Source organism: Equus caballus, chromosome 12 (assembly GCF_041296265.1).
Source record: "Equus caballus isolate H_3958 breed thoroughbred chromosome 12, TB-T2T, whole genome shotgun sequence".
Taxonomy (NCBI): domain Eukaryota; kingdom Metazoa; phylum Chordata; class Mammalia; order Perissodactyla; family Equidae; genus Equus; species Equus caballus.
This window is the reverse complement of record NC_091695.1, coordinates 43,682,322-43,700,875: the sequence shown is the minus strand read 5'-3', so window position 1 is coordinate 43,700,875 and position 18,554 is coordinate 43,682,322. Positions and strand designations below refer to the sequence as shown.

The window sequence follows — 18,554 nt, the reverse complement described above, 5'->3', positions numbered from 1 at the left end:
GTGGATTAGTGGAGGAAACAGGATGGGCAAGGAGGACATAGAAAAATATGGGAGTGGAAAAAAGATGTAAGTATAACTTAGCTAAACTGAGTTAGGAAGAAATAGAAAACCTGGCTTGTCACATAACTATTAAAGAAATCAAATCTTAGCTAGAAACAAGATAGAGCAGAATTTGGACTGTCAAAGGCCCCCCAGCCCAGCGTCCGTATAGTTTTCTGAGCCTCTCACATTATCAGGCACCATTCCCACTGTCTTCAGAGCCACAGGGTCTGCCCTGCCCCTTCCTGGTTGGCCTCAGTGTCTCAGGTCCCCTCGGAGAGGTTGAGAAGTGCTTTGAGAAGTGAACTCGATCTCTCGCCCCACCCCGACAGGAATATGTCTTGTCTCACACGGAGATGCCGGGGACACTCCAGGCTGCTGATGCCGCCATAAAGAAACTGGAAGACTTCGTGAGCACCATGGACGCCAACGGGGAGCGGATCCGCGGCCTCCTGGAGGCCGGGCGCCAGCTCGTGTCTGAGGGTAACATCCACGCCGAGAAGATCCAAGAGAAGGCAGACTCCATTGAGAGGAGGTATGATGAGGACAGTGGGCAAACGAGGGGCCAGAGAGGGAAATGAGTGAGCACCAGATGACCCGTTTCACTGACCAGGAAGATGGAGATCGTGGCACGGGCGGACGAACCGATAGGGGTGGGAAGCTGACAAAAAGTAGGAGAGGAAGAGCCAAGTGGTTGAAGAGGGACGGAGCCACAGTCTGGGAAGTTCCGCCTCCCCCACACTGGGGCGAAATGAAGTTTGCTAGGATAGCTGGATGTGACATCAGGATTCCTGAGTTGTCTTGTGCTCCCAGAAAGCATTGTCCCCAGAGGAGGAGCACTGAAGGCTTCTAGGTTAGTTAGAGGATCCTAAGCCTTTCACAGCAGGTTCAGGGGCTTCACAAGGGGCTGTCGTTACAGACACAGGAAGAATCAAGAAGCCGTGCAGCAGCTCCTGGGCCGTGTTCGGGACAACCGAGAGCAGCAGCGTTTCTTACAGGATTGTCATGAGGTGAGGCTCTCAGTTCTCCCGTGTCCCCTCCGACATTCCCGACATCCCTTTCCCACACACCCTCGCTCTTTGAGCATAGGGTAAGTCCATTGTGATGTCTCCTGAGCATGTGGACCCCTCCATGGCTTCTCCCCACAGCCAGCACTTTTCCTCCTGGCTCGCTCTTGCCCACTTTGTGCTTCAGTCTCCCCTCCCTCTGAAATGTACTCTGCCCGCCTCCATCCCTGCTCTGTGCTTGGTCCAGCTGAAACTCTGGATTGACGAGAAGATGCTGACAGCCCAGGATGTGTCCTATGATGAGGCCCGCAACCTGCACACCAAATGGCAGAAGCACCAGGCGTTCATGGCGGAGCTGGCTGCCAACAAGGACTGGTTGGACAAGGTGGACAAGGTGAGCGGTGTGATGGGAGCAGAAAGAAGAGAGCCTTTGGGGCCTCCTCCAGGCAGGGGCCCGGCCACAGTGCAGGGGAGGGTCCTGGCTTCAGATTATGGCTCTTTCAGAGCTAGAGATCAGGGGGCCTCTCGTGCCAAACCTCCAAGGCAGAAAGTTATGATCTGGGGAACAAACGTCTGAGGTCTGTGGGACAGTGACTCTAGAGCTTTGAGAATGTACAAATGAGTAGGAAACCAAAGTACAGCTTTGGGTCAACACGATAACTATTCCTGGGTCTAGAGCTGGGTGATGCTCTTTATCAGGGGTCAGCAAACTTCTGTAAAGGGACAGATGGTAAATAGTTTAGGCTTTGTGGGCCATACAGTTTCTGCTGTGAGTACTCAACTCCACTGTTACAGTGCAAAAGCAGCCGTAGAGAAAACATAAACAAATGAGTATAGCTGTGTCAATAAAACTTTATTTATAAACACAAGCGGTGGGCCAGATTGGGCCTACAGGCCACAGTTTGCCAACCCTTGCTTTTGAGTCTTGCTGTTCGTGGTACTTGGTCTCCCACCCAGCTCTTCCTCAAGAGCTGAGCTCAGGTAAAACCTTATTTCAACTCAGCAAGTGTTCCCGGACAACGCTGTGTGTGCTCCAGACTCTGCTAGGTGCTGCAAGGTATATAAGAAGACTCTTTCCTTCCTGCAAGGGCATGATGGTTGGGAAAAGGAGGAGAGCAGTGTATATTCAGTTTTTCTATTCATTCAGCATATATTTAATTGGTGCTATTGTATGCAAAGCACTGTACTAGGCACTGAGGGGAGAATGAAGGTGATTCCATTGCGGGCTCCACTCCTGAGGAATGACACTGTAGCCAGAATGAGATGTACGCAAATAGCTAAATTAAATCCACCGGAGGATATAGTGCAATAGAGAGCCCGATAAAGCGTGGGCGCTAAGGAGAGAGATGTGGGAATCTGGAAGCAGGAGCCTCCAGGGCAGTCCATGAAGGACGAGTAGGATTTGGACAAGCAGAGCTATTGGGGGAAAGATGTTTCTAGGTGGAGAGAAGAGTGTGAACAGGAAAGCAGAGATGTGGAAGTGGGGTTCCTGTATGGGGGTCAGGGGGCAAGTCAGTGTGGCAGGAGCGCAGACTGTGTGAAGGGCCCCATGGAAGAAAAGGGCAGGAGAGCCTGCAGGGCCAGGTCATGGGAAGCCCTGCTCACCCCGTACAGACTGTGTGTTGAAGTGTGGCTTGTGCTGGAGAGTCATAAAGTTCCCCCAGCAGTGCTAGACTCCGCCACTCTTCATCCTTGCAGCCACGTGTGAAATGGCCTGAAGGTGGTACCTTGGTTTGTGTTCCCCTGGAAGCAGACCCTGAAACAAGGCTTCCAGTGAAGGCCACTTATCTGGGAGGTGATCGCAGGAAACACTAGTAGGAGAGTAGGGAGATCAGACAGAGGAGGGAAGGTGGTTCCTAAAGGGTCCATTGCCATTCCAGTTGCCCTGGTGCGGAACTGACGCTCAGTCCAAATGGGGCACCCTGGGAGACGGCGCAGAACGTGCATCAGAGTTATCCCAGCCAAAGCACAAGGGCACCAAGTATTTGCCTTCCCGCTCCCCGTCTGTCACTGGTAGAGGGCTGCTCCTGGGGGCGATAACTCTCTGGCACAACCAGCCTGCCTTGCATGCATGTCAAGAGGCCACACTTCCCTCACGTGCCTGGAAGCAAAAGTCCTCAAGCAGAAAGGCTGGGAGTGGGGAGACCAGGTGGGACTCACTTGCCAGAGTCCAGGTGAGAGGTCATGAGCTGAGAAACATGAATGAGAGCAGATAATACGAGACCACGTACAATGTGCCACTAGAAACCACAGCACCAGGAGCTCAAAACGAGGCAAGATTGCAGTGGCTGCTTAGTTGAAATGAGGTTGGAGCTGGACCTGGAAGGTGGAGGAGGGTTTAATCAGCAGGGAGGGTAGGGAAGTTTAGAAGGGGTTTAAAACCTTTGGGAAGAGCCTGTTAAGGAGAACACTCAGGAACCTGGAATTATTGCCCACACTTTAGGTCCCTACTGCCCTGTAGGGCCCTGGTCTGCTCTCAGCCTGTAAAGTTCAATGGTGTCTAATTCTGACACTTAGACCTTCTTTGCACCCAGGAAGGGCGGGAGCTGACCCTTGAGAAGCCAGAGCTGAAAGCCCTGGTGTCAGAGAAGCTGGAGGACCTGCACAAGCGCTGGGATGAGCTGGAGACCACCACCCAGGCCAAGGCCCGCAGCCTCTTTGATGCCAACCGAGCCGAGCTGTTTGCTCAAAGCTGCTCTGCCCTGGAGAGCTGGCTGGAGAGCCTGCAGGCCCAGCTGCACTCTGACGACTACGGCAAGGACCTCACCAGCGTCAACATTCTGCTCAAGAAGCAGCAGGTGCGTTCTGGGCCTTTGATGGACTGAACAGCAGAAGAAAAGAAGAGGGAGTCTGTAGCTTTTGAGATCTGGGAGCTCGTTCTTAGACCTCGCAGACGACATATTTACTGATATTTCTCCAGGTGATTTCCCTGGGCCACCATATCAGAATCTCTGGGAGTGTGTATCAGTCAGTGTAAAGTCAGGAGACAGAACCCACACTCTAACTCGAACAAGGAACCTTTAGTAAAAAGTAGCATTAATTAGTAAAAGGTGGTTAACTACCAAAGGGGTAAAGAGAACCCCAAAGCAGGGATCAGAAAACACTTTTCTGGAAAGGGCCAGATAGTAAATATTTTGGGCTTTGTGGGTCATATGACCTCTGTCACAACTATTCAACTCTGTCCTGGTTGGGTAAAAGCAGCCATAGACGAAACGCGAAAGAATGGGTGCGGCTGTGTGCCAATAAAACTTTATTTACAAAAACAGGCAGGGACCAGGGTTTGCTGCTCCCTGCTCTAAAGAATCCAGGAATAGCAAATGCAGAGAGCAACTACTACCTCTAGGGCGGAGGAGGGGAACCCGAGGAAGGAACAAGATGCCCTCTCCCCACCCCAAGGCTGAGTTTCAGACCTCATTGGAGGGGGCAGAGGCCCCCTGGATGGCATAGAACTTTGCTGGGGTGTCATGGACCCGAGCAGATCTGAAGCTGGCAGGTCAAGGCTGGCCAGCAGGAAGTTCCCGCTGGGATGCAGTAAGCCTTGCTGGAGAGTGAGAGCCACTAGGTCTCCTGCACGCCATGGGCAGTGTTGCTATAGAAACAAGCAGCACGCTGGAACCATAGATAAAAACCCCTTCCGCTCCTGTACATTGTCGTGTCCCTCCAGCGCCCTCTACTGACAAGGCTTAGCATTGCACCAGCGGGCAAAGGAGAAATGTTTACAGGCTCCAATTGCAACTCTCAAAACAGGGAAAGACGGATTTGGAACTGAGGTGGATTTGGGGCTGAGAGGCAATAAATTGATAACTGGCACAGTTGTTATGCCCCCCTGGATTCTTTATGTACGTTGAAGTTAGAGATCCACTTACTAGGCCAGGAGGATACTCTCCCTGGGGTGAGCCCTGGGGATAAGAAGTCATGACCGGCTTAATACAGACCAGCGTCTCCTCTGAGTCTGAAAGCAGAAGCGCAGTGATAACACCTGCTTCGTCTTCGGGTGGACAGATGCTGGAACGGGAGATGGCTGTGCGGGAGAAGGAGGTGGAGGCAATCCAGGCCCAGGCGAAAGCACTGGCCCAGGAAGACCAGGGAGCCGGGGAGGTGGAGAGGACCTCGAGGGCTGTGGAGGAGAAGTTCAGGGCCCTGTGCCAGCCCATGAAGGAGCGCTGCCAGCGCCTGCAGGCCTCCCGCGAGCGGCACCAGTTCCACCGGGACGTGGAGGATGAGATCGTGAGTCACTAGGATCTGGGATGGGGTAGAGTCGTCATCGTGGCAAGTTGCCCCCTGCCTTGTGGCTTTCTAGTCTCATTCCCGGATGCTGGGGAGATGCCAGAAGTGCCCTGTTTTCTCTTCCCTTTGGCATTGAAAATCAACCCTCTAGGGACACTTGGGGATGTCCTCTATATCCCTTTACCCCAGAACCAGAGATGACCATTCCTAGCACACACATACCAGGAGCCCTAGAAAACCTGTCCCGGGGATCCCCACGGTCCACCCCCTAGCCCTCGCTTTGCCCTCTGCACCTCCACTGACCCCTTTTTCTCCTCCAGTTGTGGGTGACGGAGCGGCTACCCATGGCTAGCTCCATGGAACACGGCAAGGACCTGCCCAGTGTCCAGCTCCTCATGAAGAAAAACCAGGTGAGGCAGAGGCTAAAGGCAAAAGGAAAGGTTCCATGAGCCTCCCCAGCCTTGGAAGTTGTTTCCTTCTTAAGACCTGGGGTTTCCCTGGCTCCCTCTCAATGCTGTGTGTAATCCTAGACGTTAGTGGTTCGCCTTTCCTCACCATGGAGGGTGGGTTCCCTTGGTAGGAGATCCTGTGGCCTGAAGTGGCGCTACCAACACATGCTTGGGCCAGAAAAGAGGGGACATGATGAGGACTCAGGAAGGAGGAGAAGCAACAGTGTGGGGCCCTTGACGTTGAGTAGGTGTAAGAAGGGATGTGGCTGAGGGGTCCCTGAGCAAGCCTTTCAGTGTTTCCTCTTCTGTGCTGTGGACAGACCCTGCAGAAGGAGATCCAGGGCCACGAGCCGCGGATTGCGGACCTGACAGAGCGGCAGCGTGCTCTGGGGGCGGCGGCAGCAGGCCCGGAGCTGGCCGAGCTGCAGCAAATGTGGAAATGCCTGGGCCACGAGCTGGAGCTTCGAGGAAAGCGACTCGAGGAGGCCCTGAGGGCCCAGCAGTTCTACCGGGATGCCGCCGAAGCAGAGGCCTGGATGGGCGAGCAGGAGTTACACATGATGGGCCAGGAGAAAGCCAAGGTGAGCGCTCAGGCTGTGTGGCTGCTTGTTTCCTCCCCCTGACCCCTGTTCCCTGATGCCCACTGTCCCCTCCCCCAGGATGAGCTGAGCGCCCAGGCAGAGGTGAAGAAGCATCAGGTATTGGAGCAAGCCCTGGCTGACTACGCCCGGACCATCCACCAGCTGGCAGCCAGCAGCCAGGACATGATTGACCATGACCACCCAGAGAGGTGAGCACAGCGGGCAGCAAGGGGCCCAGCCCGTGGGGGAGGGGGAGCCAGTTCCAAGAAGGTACGGGGATTGCAGAGCCTTCTGTACTGCGTGTGTTTAGAACCATCTAGAAAGCTGGAGAAGCAGGGACTTGGCAGGTAGTTGGGGGGCTAAGAGGGACAGGACTCTATGGAATAGGCCAGGGACCAGAACAATGCGTCCTAAGTCCTGTGGTGCCTCCCCATCCCCTGTAGCACGCGGATACTGATCCGCCAAGCCCAGGTGGACAAGCTGTACGCCAGCCTGAAGGAGCTGGCCGGCGAGCGCAGGGAGCGCCTGCAGGAGCACTTGCGGCTGTGCCAGCTCCGCCGTGAGCTGGATGACCTGGAGCAGTGGATCCAGGAGCGCGAGGTGGTGGCAGCCTCCCATGAGCTGGGCCAGGACTACGAGCACGTGACCGTGAGTACAGGGAGGATGCCGGCCGCAGATCAGCTCTGGGAAGAGTAGAGGACCCTTTGGGAGACTAGGGCCTCATCCTGGGCAGAGCCAAGGGGCAGGGGGTGCAAGATCAGACTGAGCAGCGCTGTCCCCAATGGTTTTGAGGTATTTAATCTGAAGATTTGTGCAGAAAGGAGGACATGGGACTGAGCGTAGATGTGGGCATGAAGGAAATTACCCATCGCTCTTTTTCAACAGAACTCAACAGTCAGGGGGATTTGAGACTCCTCTCCACAGTTTGGGGATTTGGACCGTCACTGGTGCAAAACTAATGGGCCGTAGTTAGGGGATCCTCATGTGAAGGCTAAAGGTTCCAAGCACCCCCAACACCTTTGATGGGGGCTGCGAGCACCGGTCAAATCAGGGTCAATGGGAACCAGTTGCTTCTGCTCAGTGAGTCAGCCCTACTGAAGAAGTCTATTTTGGTCCAAGTGGCCCAGGGGAGAGAAGCGGGTTCCCAGTTTGGGGTGAGAGGACTCGCTCCACCTGTGTGACAGCGCTGTCCGTGCAACTGCTTCCTCCACCAGATGCTCCGGGACAAATTCCGAGAGTTCTCTCGGGACACGAGCACCATCGGGCAGGAGCGCGTGGATAGTGCCAACGCACTGGCCAACGGGCTCATCGCTGGGGGCCATGCCGCCCGGGCCACCGTGGCTGAGTGGAAGGACAGTCTCAACGAGGCCTGGGCTGACCTGCTGGAGCTGCTGGACACGCGGGGTCAGGTGCTGGCAGCCGCGCACGAGCTGCAGCGCTTCCTGCACGGGGCCCGCCAGGCCCTGGCGCGGGTGCAGCACAAGCAGCAGCAGCTTCCCGATGGCACCGGCCGGGACCTCAACGCCGCCGAGGCCCTGCAGCGCCGACACTGTGCCTTTGAGCATGACATCCAGGCCCTCAGCGCCCAGGTCTGACCCCAGCATGAGGAGGTTGGGGGTGGCTTGGAGGAGACTTCGTGGGGAAGGGGGGAAGGGGTCCCTCAGAAACGCTGGGGGGAGGGCATCCTCTTGAGGGCCACTTAGGGATGAGGTCAGAATAGTTCCAGGAAAACATCTCTGGCCAGGGGACATCTAGCTACCGCATTCACACTTTTAATGACAAGGCTCCTTGAGGACCCATATTTTCAGATGGTCCCAATGGCTAGAAGATTCTTCACATTGTACTAAAATCTACCTGTTGGTCCCATTCAGGCTCTCGACCTGCACAAAATAAGCATAGGTCCTTTCTCCAACCCTGTAGACCCCACAGACCCCCCAGCCAAGTCCCTTCTTCAGGCTGAAAATCTCATTCTGTCAATCTTTGACGTCCCTCATGTCATGGCCAGGCCTCTGAGAGCTCAACAGGCTAGTGGCCCTTTTAAAGGGTTGCCCCCAGCCTCCAGCTAAGCCCAGGCCCCCAGATGAGACCCAACAGGGGCCCTGTTTTTTGACAAGGCTTGCTCTGGGTAGCAGCTTTCATCTTTGCCAGCCCCCCGCCCCCACTCCTCCTCCTGAATCTCTGGCTGGTAAAATGGACAGGACGTAGAGAGCAGAGACTGCAGCTCCTCGCGGTCTCTGAGCTCTTCCTGACTCTGACCTGGGGCCATGCAGGTCCAGCAGGTACAGGACGATGGCCACCGGCTCCAGAAGGCTTACGCCGGAGACAAGGCCGAGGAGATTGGTCGCCACATGCAGGCTGTGGCCGAGGCCTGGGCCCAGCTTCAGGGAAGCTCTGCTGCACGGCACCAGCTGCTTGTGGACACCACGGACAAGTTCCGCTTCTTCAAGGCTGTCCGGGAGCTGATGCTGTGGATGGATGGGGTGAACCTGCAGATGGATGCCCAGGAGCGGCCCCGGTGAGGCCCGTGGTGCCCAGTGGCCTCCTGGGGTTGTGGGCTGGTGGCTGGGATAGGGTTGTGGGCAGCAGGTAATACAGTCTCTGTACCCCCAGAGATGTGTCCTCTGCAGACCTGGTCATCAAGAACCACCAGGGCATCAAGGCAGAGATAGAGGCCAGGGCGGACCGCTTCTCCTCCTGCATTGACATGGGGCAGGGGCTGCTCGCCAGGAGCCACTATGCGGCTGAGGAGGTGGGTGAGGCCCGGGTGCAGCTGGAGCATCCTCACTGATTTCTCCTCTGAGTCTTTCTGCTTCCTCTCATTCTTTCTTTGCAGAAACCTTTCGCTGTTCTCCCCTCAGCGCTGTTCAGGGATTTCCCACATTTCCTCTTTCCCCCAGAACTGTCTGCCTCTTGACATCAGAAGTCACTAGTTCCCCTGTGTGTGTCCCCAGAGACCCTGGAAAAGCCCCACTGGGTGCTAACTCACATCTCTGCCCCCTAGATCTCAGAGAAGCTGTCTCAGCTGCAGGCGCGGCGCCAGGAGACAGCCAACAAGTGGCAGGAGAAGATGGACTGGCTCCAGCTTGGTGAGCCACTGTGGGGGTCAGGAAACAGGCTGAGGACACCAGGCCCTGGGAGGAGGGGCAGGGGTTCTTGTACCCTGTAGTTTCCAGAGCAGGTAAGACCAGGAATCCTGGGCGTGGGATGCAAGGCACCCACCCTTGGCACTGCCTGGCTCTGCCCTGTGCTCCTGCTCTGGGGCAGTGGCTTTTTCTGTGTCCCTGCTCTTGAAGTGCTGTGGCTACAGTGCCCTGCCTGTGCCCACTCTGACCTGCCATCTCCCTGTGACCCCCAATCCCTGCAGTTTTGGAGGTGCTCGTGTTTGGGAGAGATGCGGGTATGGCGGAGGCCTGGCTGTGCAGCCAAGAGCCGTTGGTGCGGAGTGCTGAGCTGGGTTGCACAGTCGATGAAGTCGAGACCCTCATCAAGCGGCACGAGGCCTTCCAGAAGTCAGCAGTGGCCTGGGAGGAGCGTTTCAGCGCACTGGAGAAGCTCACCGCGGTGAGGGCTGCACGACCCCCAGAACGCCCGCCCCATCCCACTGCCCCTCCCCACCCACCCTTGTGTTCTCTCTTGCTTAGGGAACACATTTCTTCTCTTCCCATTGCACCGGCATCTCCAAGATGTGAGCCGAGAGTGCCGTGTTGTCACCACAGCTTTAGGAGTCATCAGTTCCCTTGGGCGACACTAAGAGACACCATCCTCCCCCATTACTTCTAATCCCCACCTTCTTTTGGAATTATAGTCTCCATCCTTCCTGTTTCATTAGACTCGAGCTGAGCCATTTCAGCTTTTCCCAACACCTTTTAAATGAGAACTTCTACGCTCTGATCTCAGAATTTTTTGACAGCTGGAGGAGCAGGAGAAGGAACGGAAGAGAAAGAGGGAGGAGGAAGAACGGAGGAAGCAGCCCCCGCCTCCCGAGCCCACAGCCAGCCTGCCTGCCGGGGCCCCAGCGGACAGCCACACAGCTCCTGCTGCTCCCTGGGACGGGTGAGAGTCGGGGCTCTTGGGGGAGGAGGATGACGCTGAGCCTGAGCGACCCGAGGACTTAGCATTCTGTGTCACCTTCTGCTGCTCCAGAACCCACCCCCGACTACCAGCAGCCACACAGGCGGCCAGCATTAACGGAGTCTGCACAGATGCAGAGTCCCCACAGGTGACACCCCTGTCCCGTGTGCCCCCTTCAGAACCTTAGCCCCTCTTGCACATCATCTTACAGCTTCTTGTCCTTGTAGCCCCTGTTGGAACAACAGAGACTTGAGCAGGGCAGCTTCCCAGAAAGGCCTGTGAGTTTCTCCTGGAGGTGTGGGTGTTGACAACTGGGAGATGAAGGGACAAAGAGGGGTGTGAGCGGGTGGGGGGGATCGTGGGGATGGGAGAGGGCAGAGGCTCAAAGGAAATTTGGGGGTGGGAAGACCAGCTCTTAGACCTCAAGCTTCATGACGTTCAGGTTAAGTATCTGCTGTCTTATCCTTTGACGCTGACACTGATTTCCCCTCAGGAGTCTGGCGCAGGGGATGAGGCCAACGGGCCACGGGGAGAGAGGCAGACCCAGACTCGGGGCCCGGCCCCTCCTACAATGCCCCAGAGCAGGTCATCTGAGTCAGCCCGGGTTGCCACCTTGCCCCCTCGAGGCCCAGAGCTCTCCGCCCAGGAGCAGATGGAGGGGATGCTGTGCCGAAAACAGGAGATGGAGGCCTTCGGCAAGAAGGCTGCCAACAGGTGCTGGGTCTGGCCGTGCAGCACTGTGGCCTTTCCAGTTCCCGCCTTCTGAAGAGGCTTGCCTGGAACCTCTTCCTAGATAGAGGGGAAGGGGTGCCCTGTAGAAGGAGCGTCCTGTGGGAAAGGGGTGGGACTCAGGAGCAGAGTGGGGCTCAGCAAGGGCTAGGAGGGTGTAAAGATGACGGGCCTAATGACAGGAGTTTCCCTGGAAGTCCTAGGACGCCCAAGCTATTCCCAGGGTTACAGGCTTCGTCACCTGCACCATGTCCCTCCCAGGTCATGGCAGAACGTGTACTGCGTCCTGCGGCGTGGGAGCCTCGGCTTTTATAAGGATGCGAAGGCAGCCAGCACAGGCGTGCCATACCACGGAGAAGTGCCTGTCAGCCTGGCCAGGGCCCAGGGCAGCGTCGCCTTTGATTATCGAAAACGCAAACATGTCTTCAAGCTGGGGTAGGAGCGGAACCGGGCTCTCCAGATGGGAGGGGAAGCTGAAATGATAAAGGTGACAGGGAGCCATGAGCTAGGTCCCGAGGGAATAGAGTTACAGGGCCAGGCGTTTAGGGACAGAGATGGGCATGAGGGAGAGGCGGGGGATTCTGGTTGTATTCCACACAAAGGGGAGCAGGAGCACCGAGACGCAGGCCTGACGGCTGATTATATCAAGCTGAAAGCTTATCCTGGGTCGGAAATGTGCAGGCAGAGTGCTGGCACTCCCCTGCCTCCAGGGACCTTCAGGGGCCTGCCCCTGCCTGCCAGGAGGCAGCCAGAGCAGGAGGCGCGGCCTGGGATGAAAGTGAGCTCACCCTGGTCCTCGGCAGCCAATCAGGAAGGATTTGCTTTTGCACAGTCCTGGGAATCTGAAGAATGTGCAGAACGTGTCAGATCTGGCTCTGAGGGCTGCAGCTGGCATGTTCTCCAGCCTGGTCCCTGAGCTCGCGCCAGCCCTGATCGGGCCAATCCAGATTCTCAGCTCTGCTCTGAGGTTTCTCTCTCTCTCAACAGCTTACAGGATGGAAAAGAATATTTATTCCAGGCCAAGGACGAGGTGAGCTCTTCCCTTCTCCGCCCGTGTCCCTGTCTCTCCGTGCCGTTCTTAGAATCCTCTGTTTGCAGATTCGCCTTTCTCCACTCTCCTCTCTCTTTTTTCTTAAGTGTCTCATTCTTTGTAATCAGACAACCCACAATGTGCCCACTGGATGTTTGTGAAGGCCACACAAAAACATGTTCCCTATCTTAAAGGGGTTTTTTCCTCCAATGAGATGAAATAGTCAGATGCTTCTCTGCCTCCTCCTCTTCAGCCTCCCTGCTCTCCGCAGGCTGGCGACCCCGGCACAGCGTTCTTGAAGCTGACCAGTTGTCTGTTCATGCCCCCTGCAGGCAGAGATGAGCTCGTGGCTGCGGGTGGTGAATGCGGCCATTGCCACTGCATCCTCCGCCTCTGGAGAGCCTGAAGAGCCAGCAGTGCCCATTGCCACCCGGGGCATGACCCGGGCCATGACCATGCCCCCCGTGTCACCAGTTGGGGCTGAGGGGCCTGTCGTTCTTCGCAGCAAAGATGGCAGAGAACGAGAGCGAGAAAAACGCTTCAGCTTCTTCAAGAAGAGCAAGTAGTTGGGGGCAAGACTCCCAGGCCAGCTCCCTCCCTCTGTTCAGGAAACTGCCAGGGACTGTCAACAGGGACCACCCTCTTGTCAGGACAACTGCCTGCTGCTAGGGTCTGTTGCCAAGGTCAGCCCACCACCAGGAACTGTCTCTGGGGACAAGTCAGTGTTCCCAAGGGCAACCCTTCTCTTCTGCTATTTAATTCCAGACTGGTGGTGGCACCCAAGCAACCCCCGATTCCACTCCCCCCACTTCGCTCTTCCCCAGCCTTACGCCTCTACCCCCCACCACAGTGCGGACGGCGCCACACCCTCACCATAGGCCATGTGGGGAATGGCTGCCCCTGCCTCAGGGCCGTTCTCCCACCACAGCTAGGGCACGCCATCTGGTTCCTTGCCCCTGGGGACCAGCCAGGAACCTCTCAGAGCTGAAGCAGGACCTGGGGGCAAGATGGCCAGATGACAGAGTCAGAGACACTGCAACCCCCCCTTCCCATCCCCCCTCATCCTCTGACTCAAGTGGCCACTCCATCTCCAGTGACTCTCAACGGCTTCCAGGTGTGAGTTGTTCAGGGGCAACCGCAGCCTTGAGTCTGGCCAAGGAGGTGATTAAACGGCTCAGCTTCTCTTACTGCCTCTGGGTGTCTTTGCTTTCCTGACCACAAGCTTCTCTGCTTATGCCGTGTTCTTCCCCTTGGCTCCGGTCTCCTGGGTGTCAGGTTTCCACCCTGCCCCCAGCCTGCAAGCCCTCAAAGAATCACATTATTTTGAGAGCCTGCCTACCTTGGTCTCGCTCCCCATGATAATAACTTCCGGTTTTTGGGTTGACCAATGTCAAGCCTCTTTTTAGACGAAAGTTCACCATGGGTCAAGATGACGTTAACAAGCAGTATTAATGTTAAAAGGCAGGGAACAACTACTTCCCTGTGCACAGCTTTCTTCACTTGTGATTCTCTCACATGTTTTCAAAAATGAAAGACTCAGGGCTGACCTGGTGGCGCAGTGGTTAAGTTCGTGCTCTCCGCTTCGGCGGCCTGGGGTTCACAGGTTCAGATCCCAGACACGGACCTACACACCACTCATCAGGCCATGCTGTGGGGGCGTCCCACATACAAAATAGAGGAAGATTGGCACAGATGTTAGATCAGTGACAATCTTCCTCAAGCAAAAAGAGGAAGATTGGCAACAGATGTTAGCTCAGGGCCAATCTTCCTCACCACAAAAAAAAGGAGAGACTGAAGAGCATTGACACAACCTAGTCTCAGCCACTGCTCAGCCTGACAGTGGAGAGTGGAGCAACACAGAGGGTGATTACTGACCCCGCTTTCTGTCTCATCCCCAATAGAGAGGATCAAGGGAGTTCAGACAGGGATCCGATAAGTGACAGGTTCCCAATCCACTGACCAATAGAATGACATCACCCTGGGAAGCCACAAGGTACATCCTAATTGTGTAAGTACACACACACACACGCAGGAGAATGTATTCTAGATCTAGTGAAGTATAAAAAAAAGGAGCAGGTGGCTTCCTCCCTTGTCTCTGGCTTGGCAATTAGAAGTTTCAGGGCAATAGTATTTGCCTTGGTGGCCTCCTCCAGGAAAAGCTTTGTTCTTTCATGGTTTCCCGTACACACACAAACAACCGTTTCTTTTTGGGGCTCAAAGAAGATCTTTCTGGGAAAGCAGCCCCATCTTCAGCGTATTCGGCCGAGGGCCCTGGCTTAGCAGACCCCAACTGTCATCAGCCATGACAAAGAGAGGGTCAGGCGTGTGCAGGCCCAGGACTGGCACAACACAACCCCAGAATGGTCTCCCAACATGAGATGTGGTAGACCAGACAGCCCACAGAATAATTACCCTTTTCTCTTAAGAAAAGCAGATTCAGAAGTCTTCCACTGTGAACGTAGAAAAACGTAACTGGAACAATCTGTCATGGCACTAAACGGAATAACACGTCAGCACTACAAGCTTCTCTTGTTCTTCAGGTACAACTGTAAAATCTCCACTGTGTGAAGGAAGAGGAAGTCACATATTGTGGACTGTTCAGGGAAGCTGGGTGTTTATACTCCAAGGTGGCAAGCCCGGGGGCTGAGGGGGAAAGCAATAATTGGAAATTTTAGAAGGAAATGTATACGAGGGTGAGAAATGAATGGAGAAATTATCATGTAAACATGTAAAGTGTAAGTGTAAATAGGGCAGCCACATGAACTGGTCCTGCAGAACGTGGTGAGTCCCTGTGAATGGACGAGCAATGAAGATATGGTTGGAGCATCATCTCCATACCTGTGGCAGCCGATGCTACCAGAGTGCATGAATCCTTAAGGACAGGACATGGACGAGGATAAGCACAAGGTCAAGAAGTAAGTCTTGGGAGACATCTTCGGATATGAGTGGAAGGAAAGATATGTTCCAGGAAAGATGACAGAATGGAATGGAGCAGTGAGGGATATGAGACAGAGCCCCAAAATGCAATAATGCAGGCACCAAAAGTCAGTGGGGAAATATGGACAGATAAAATGCATTAATTATTTAGAGGAAAAATGTGTTTGCATTCTTACCTAACACCACCTCCAAGGGTGAACTCTAGGTCTGTGCTGTCCAATACAGAAGCCACAAACCACATGGGGCTACCGAGCACTTGAAGTGTGGCCAGTCCAACCTGTGATGCACTGTAAGTGGCAAATGCTCACCAGATTTTGAAGACTGAAGAGGAAAAAAAATAACTTAAAATATCTCATTAATCATTTTTATACTCATTATAAATTGAAATGATATTTTAGCTATATTGGGTTTCAAAAGTATTAAAGTTAATTTCAACTGTTTCATTTTACTTTTTAAATGTGTTTACTAGAAAATTTTCAGTTCCATATGTGGCTCACGTTATATTTCTATTTGGACAGCATTGCTCTGAATGGACTGCAGATGTAAATGTGAAAGGTAAAAACATTAATGTGAACAGACAAAAATGTAGGAGAATATATTTGTGACTCAGGGGGGTAGAAAATGACATCTTATACAAATCTTCAAGGGCCAGCCCTGATGGCCTAGTGGGTAAAGTTTGGCACGCTCCACTTCAGCAGCCTGGGTTCGGTTCCCGGGCACAAAACCATACCACTCTTCTGTCAGTAGCCATGCTGTGGCAGCAGCTCACACAGAAGAACTAGAAGGAACTACAAATAGAATATACTATGTATATTCTAAGCATAAGTACCAACTATGGCAGACGAGGATGGCCCAGGTTTGGGGAGGGAAAAAAAAAACTTCAAAAGCACAAACTTTAAGACAAAAATTGATTAATTTGATTACATAAAAATGAAGGGTTCCTGCTCACTGACAGACACCATGGACAAAGTTAATAATATGGTGAAATAAGAGAAGATATTTGAAACCAATGATAGATTAATATCTAGAATGTACAAGAAAATCCTGCAAATCAACAACAGAAAGGAAACTGCAACCTAACAAGAAAGATGGGCAAAAGATAGGAATAGGAAATTTACAGACGCGTAATCCCAAAAACCTTCACAAGAACAAGAAGCGATACTTAAAATCATTAGTAATCAGAGAAATGCAAATTAAAGCAACAGTGATGTATCACTTTATACCTAGTAAACTGGCAAAAATTAGAAAACTGGAGAATGTCAAACATTGGCGCAGATGTTGAGACACAGGGCCCCTCGTGTGCTGCAGGTGGGAGGGTAGACTGGTGCAGTTTTGCCAGAGAACAAGCTGGCACTACTTAGACAAATTAGTTCCATGCACACCCTGTGGCCCAGCAACCTAGCAATGCCACCCCTGGGCTTACATCCCCAAATTCTTGCCGGGATCTATTAGGGTACATGATTAACAGACAGGTGTTAATTGCAACCTTGTTTATAATGGTGGGGAGTCGGAGGCAACCTGAGTGTCCTACACCCAGAGATGGAAAGGTAAAATGTGGTGGTCGCACACTATAGAGTATTACTCAGCGGTTGGCTACCACAGAGCAACATAGCGCTTAGTGAAAAAAGTAAGCAACGATGAGCTATACAACACGATTTACATAATTTACCTAAATGCATAATTTGTGAACCTCATTTAGATCCATATTAGAAGACACCAACTGTAAAAAGACATATTTGCAACAATCTAGGGGAAATGTGAATATAAGTATTAGGTAATACGCGCATAGCGCTGGCTGATGTTTTAATTAGAGGCAGATAGTGAAGTTCTTATAGGCAAAAGGACATTATATCTGGGATTTGCTTTTAAAAACTCCAGCCAAAAAAAAGAACTGGAGGGGTTAGATGAAAATGTTGATAATCGTCAAAGCTGTGGTAAAGGGTCCACAAGGAGTTCAACATAACATTCTCTATTTGTGCCTTTTTGAAAATTTCCGCAATAAAACATTTTTAATGATGGAAAAAGCAAATGTGTACTAAAAAGACATGTCTTGCAAGAACACAGACAAAATAATACACGTTAAACTATTAGAATGGTTGCCTATGAGGGAAGGGGACGGGAGATAAAAGGGAATAAAAAAGAGTAGGGAAATCCATGGGGAAGGTGACGGACTGGTGCAGTATCCAAACGTGGGGAGAGGGATAGTAAATGTAATGAAAATCTTAGAAGAGTGAAAACTACGAAAAGAACATTAGTTTTGGTGACCTCACAAAATTCTGGGAATTGCAGAGGAAGACAGAACCCAAAACCCAGGGTATGAAGGTGGGCCATAGCAGGTTCAGGCTCTCCACTTGTGAAGTTTGTCCTGGAACACAGTGAAGAAACCCAAGTTAGAAAACAATAGTGAAGACGAGAGAAAGCTATGTCGGAAATGGGCAAGGAGGTCCCCACACATGTTTTAAAAGTCTGAGTGTAGAGAGAAACTGGAAATGCCCAAGAGAAGACGGGAAGGGGAGAGGTAGATAGAACTAGGTGGGAGACAAGTATGAGTGTTATTAAAATTGGAAGGACAGTACCTCTTCTGAAATGGCTGGGAAACAGAATTCAGCGAAAGGAACACATCAAAGTGGCTGGGGAGGAAGAGGGCAGCCTAGGAATTTGTGCCTGATGGTATCGGAGAAGCTTCTACGGAACCAGCACAATGAGGAATGGTTATTGACAGTCACCCTGGCATGCCCTACTCGGAGATAAGCTCAGTCCATCAATCTCCATAAATGTCTATTCTTTCTTCAAGGGTGACAGTCAGTAATCCACCTAGTAGCTTTTTTGCCACCAGGAGGTGCCCTTGGACCACAGCTGAATTTTGAATGCTAGAAAGTGCCCGGGGACTCAGTTACCTAGTCCTCCAGCAGCTTGGTGTGGACGTGGAGACCCTGTCCCACTCCCGAAACAAGGAATCTCTCTGGGCCTCTGCATCAAGTATTTCCTTGGTGTGCTCACCATGGACCAGAAACCGTGAAAGACACATAATTAGAGCGTTTACTCTAGCTAGAGGGAGAAAATCAGCCCACGTATATACACGAGCAAACAAAACACGATTAAGTGTAGCCTGGATACAAGGCCTCTTAGAGCTATCCCAGCTCTGCCATCTTTGGTTCTCAGTTTCCTCATTAACGAATAACCTGTTTGCAATGAAAAAATTTTAAATTATGTTTAAAGCGCTACAAAAAATAACTAGGTTTGCTTAAAATGTGGCAGGCCTGTATTTCGAAAATGTTGTCCCAAGCTGCCATAGAGGCTGGCCAGCCCGCTAAGTGAGCCCCCTTTTAGGGGACTCAGTGAGATAACCCTTTGTCATCAGCTGCCGCCCCCTCCAGCCGCCCCAATAGCACGACCCATTGTGACGCCAGGACTCCCCCAGGCTTCTGACTTCACAAGGCAGTGGTTGCGTCCGGAGCCCTTCTGACGCGTTGGCGCCGAACCC

The 18,554-nt window shown here is 52.9% G+C and overlaps 1 protein-coding gene across 4 annotated transcripts in view; it reads left to right on the top strand.

The window, feature by feature from the left end:
• Nucleotides 1-13,317, top strand: part of SPTBN2 (spectrin beta, non-erythrocytic 2) — a 37,722-nt gene extending 24,405 nt beyond the window's left edge. For all 4 annotated transcript variants that reach the window (XM_023654512.2, XM_023654513.2, XM_023654509.2 and 1 more), the window contains 21 exons: nt 372-574; nt 959-1,049; nt 1,294-1,440; nt 3,581-3,844; nt 5,049-5,273; nt 5,594-5,683; nt 6,043-6,303; nt 6,382-6,512; nt 6,747-6,951; nt 7,518-7,892; nt 8,574-8,818; nt 8,914-9,052; nt 9,305-9,389; nt 9,668-9,864; nt 10,214-10,356; nt 10,447-10,522; nt 10,602-10,652; nt 10,868-11,088; nt 11,365-11,538; nt 12,091-12,133; nt 12,466-13,317. In XM_023654512.2, coding sequence (XP_023510280.1) covers nt 372-574; nt 959-1,049; nt 1,294-1,440; nt 3,581-3,844; nt 5,049-5,273; nt 5,594-5,683; nt 6,043-6,303; nt 6,382-6,512; nt 6,747-6,951; nt 7,518-7,892; nt 8,574-8,818; nt 8,914-9,052; nt 9,305-9,389; nt 9,668-9,864; nt 10,214-10,356; nt 10,447-10,522; nt 10,602-10,652; nt 10,868-11,088; nt 11,365-11,538; nt 12,091-12,133; nt 12,466-12,699 — 3,600 coding nt within the window. In that variant the 3' untranslated portion in view covers nt 12,700-13,317. The remainder of the gene's footprint in view (nt 1-371; nt 575-958; nt 1,050-1,293; nt 1,441-3,580; nt 3,845-5,048; nt 5,274-5,593; nt 5,684-6,042; nt 6,304-6,381; nt 6,513-6,746; nt 6,952-7,517; nt 7,893-8,573; nt 8,819-8,913; nt 9,053-9,304; nt 9,390-9,667; nt 9,865-10,213; nt 10,357-10,446; nt 10,523-10,601; nt 10,653-10,867; nt 11,089-11,364; nt 11,539-12,090; nt 12,134-12,465) is intronic.
• Nucleotides 13,318-18,554: the final 5,237 nt, after the last annotated feature.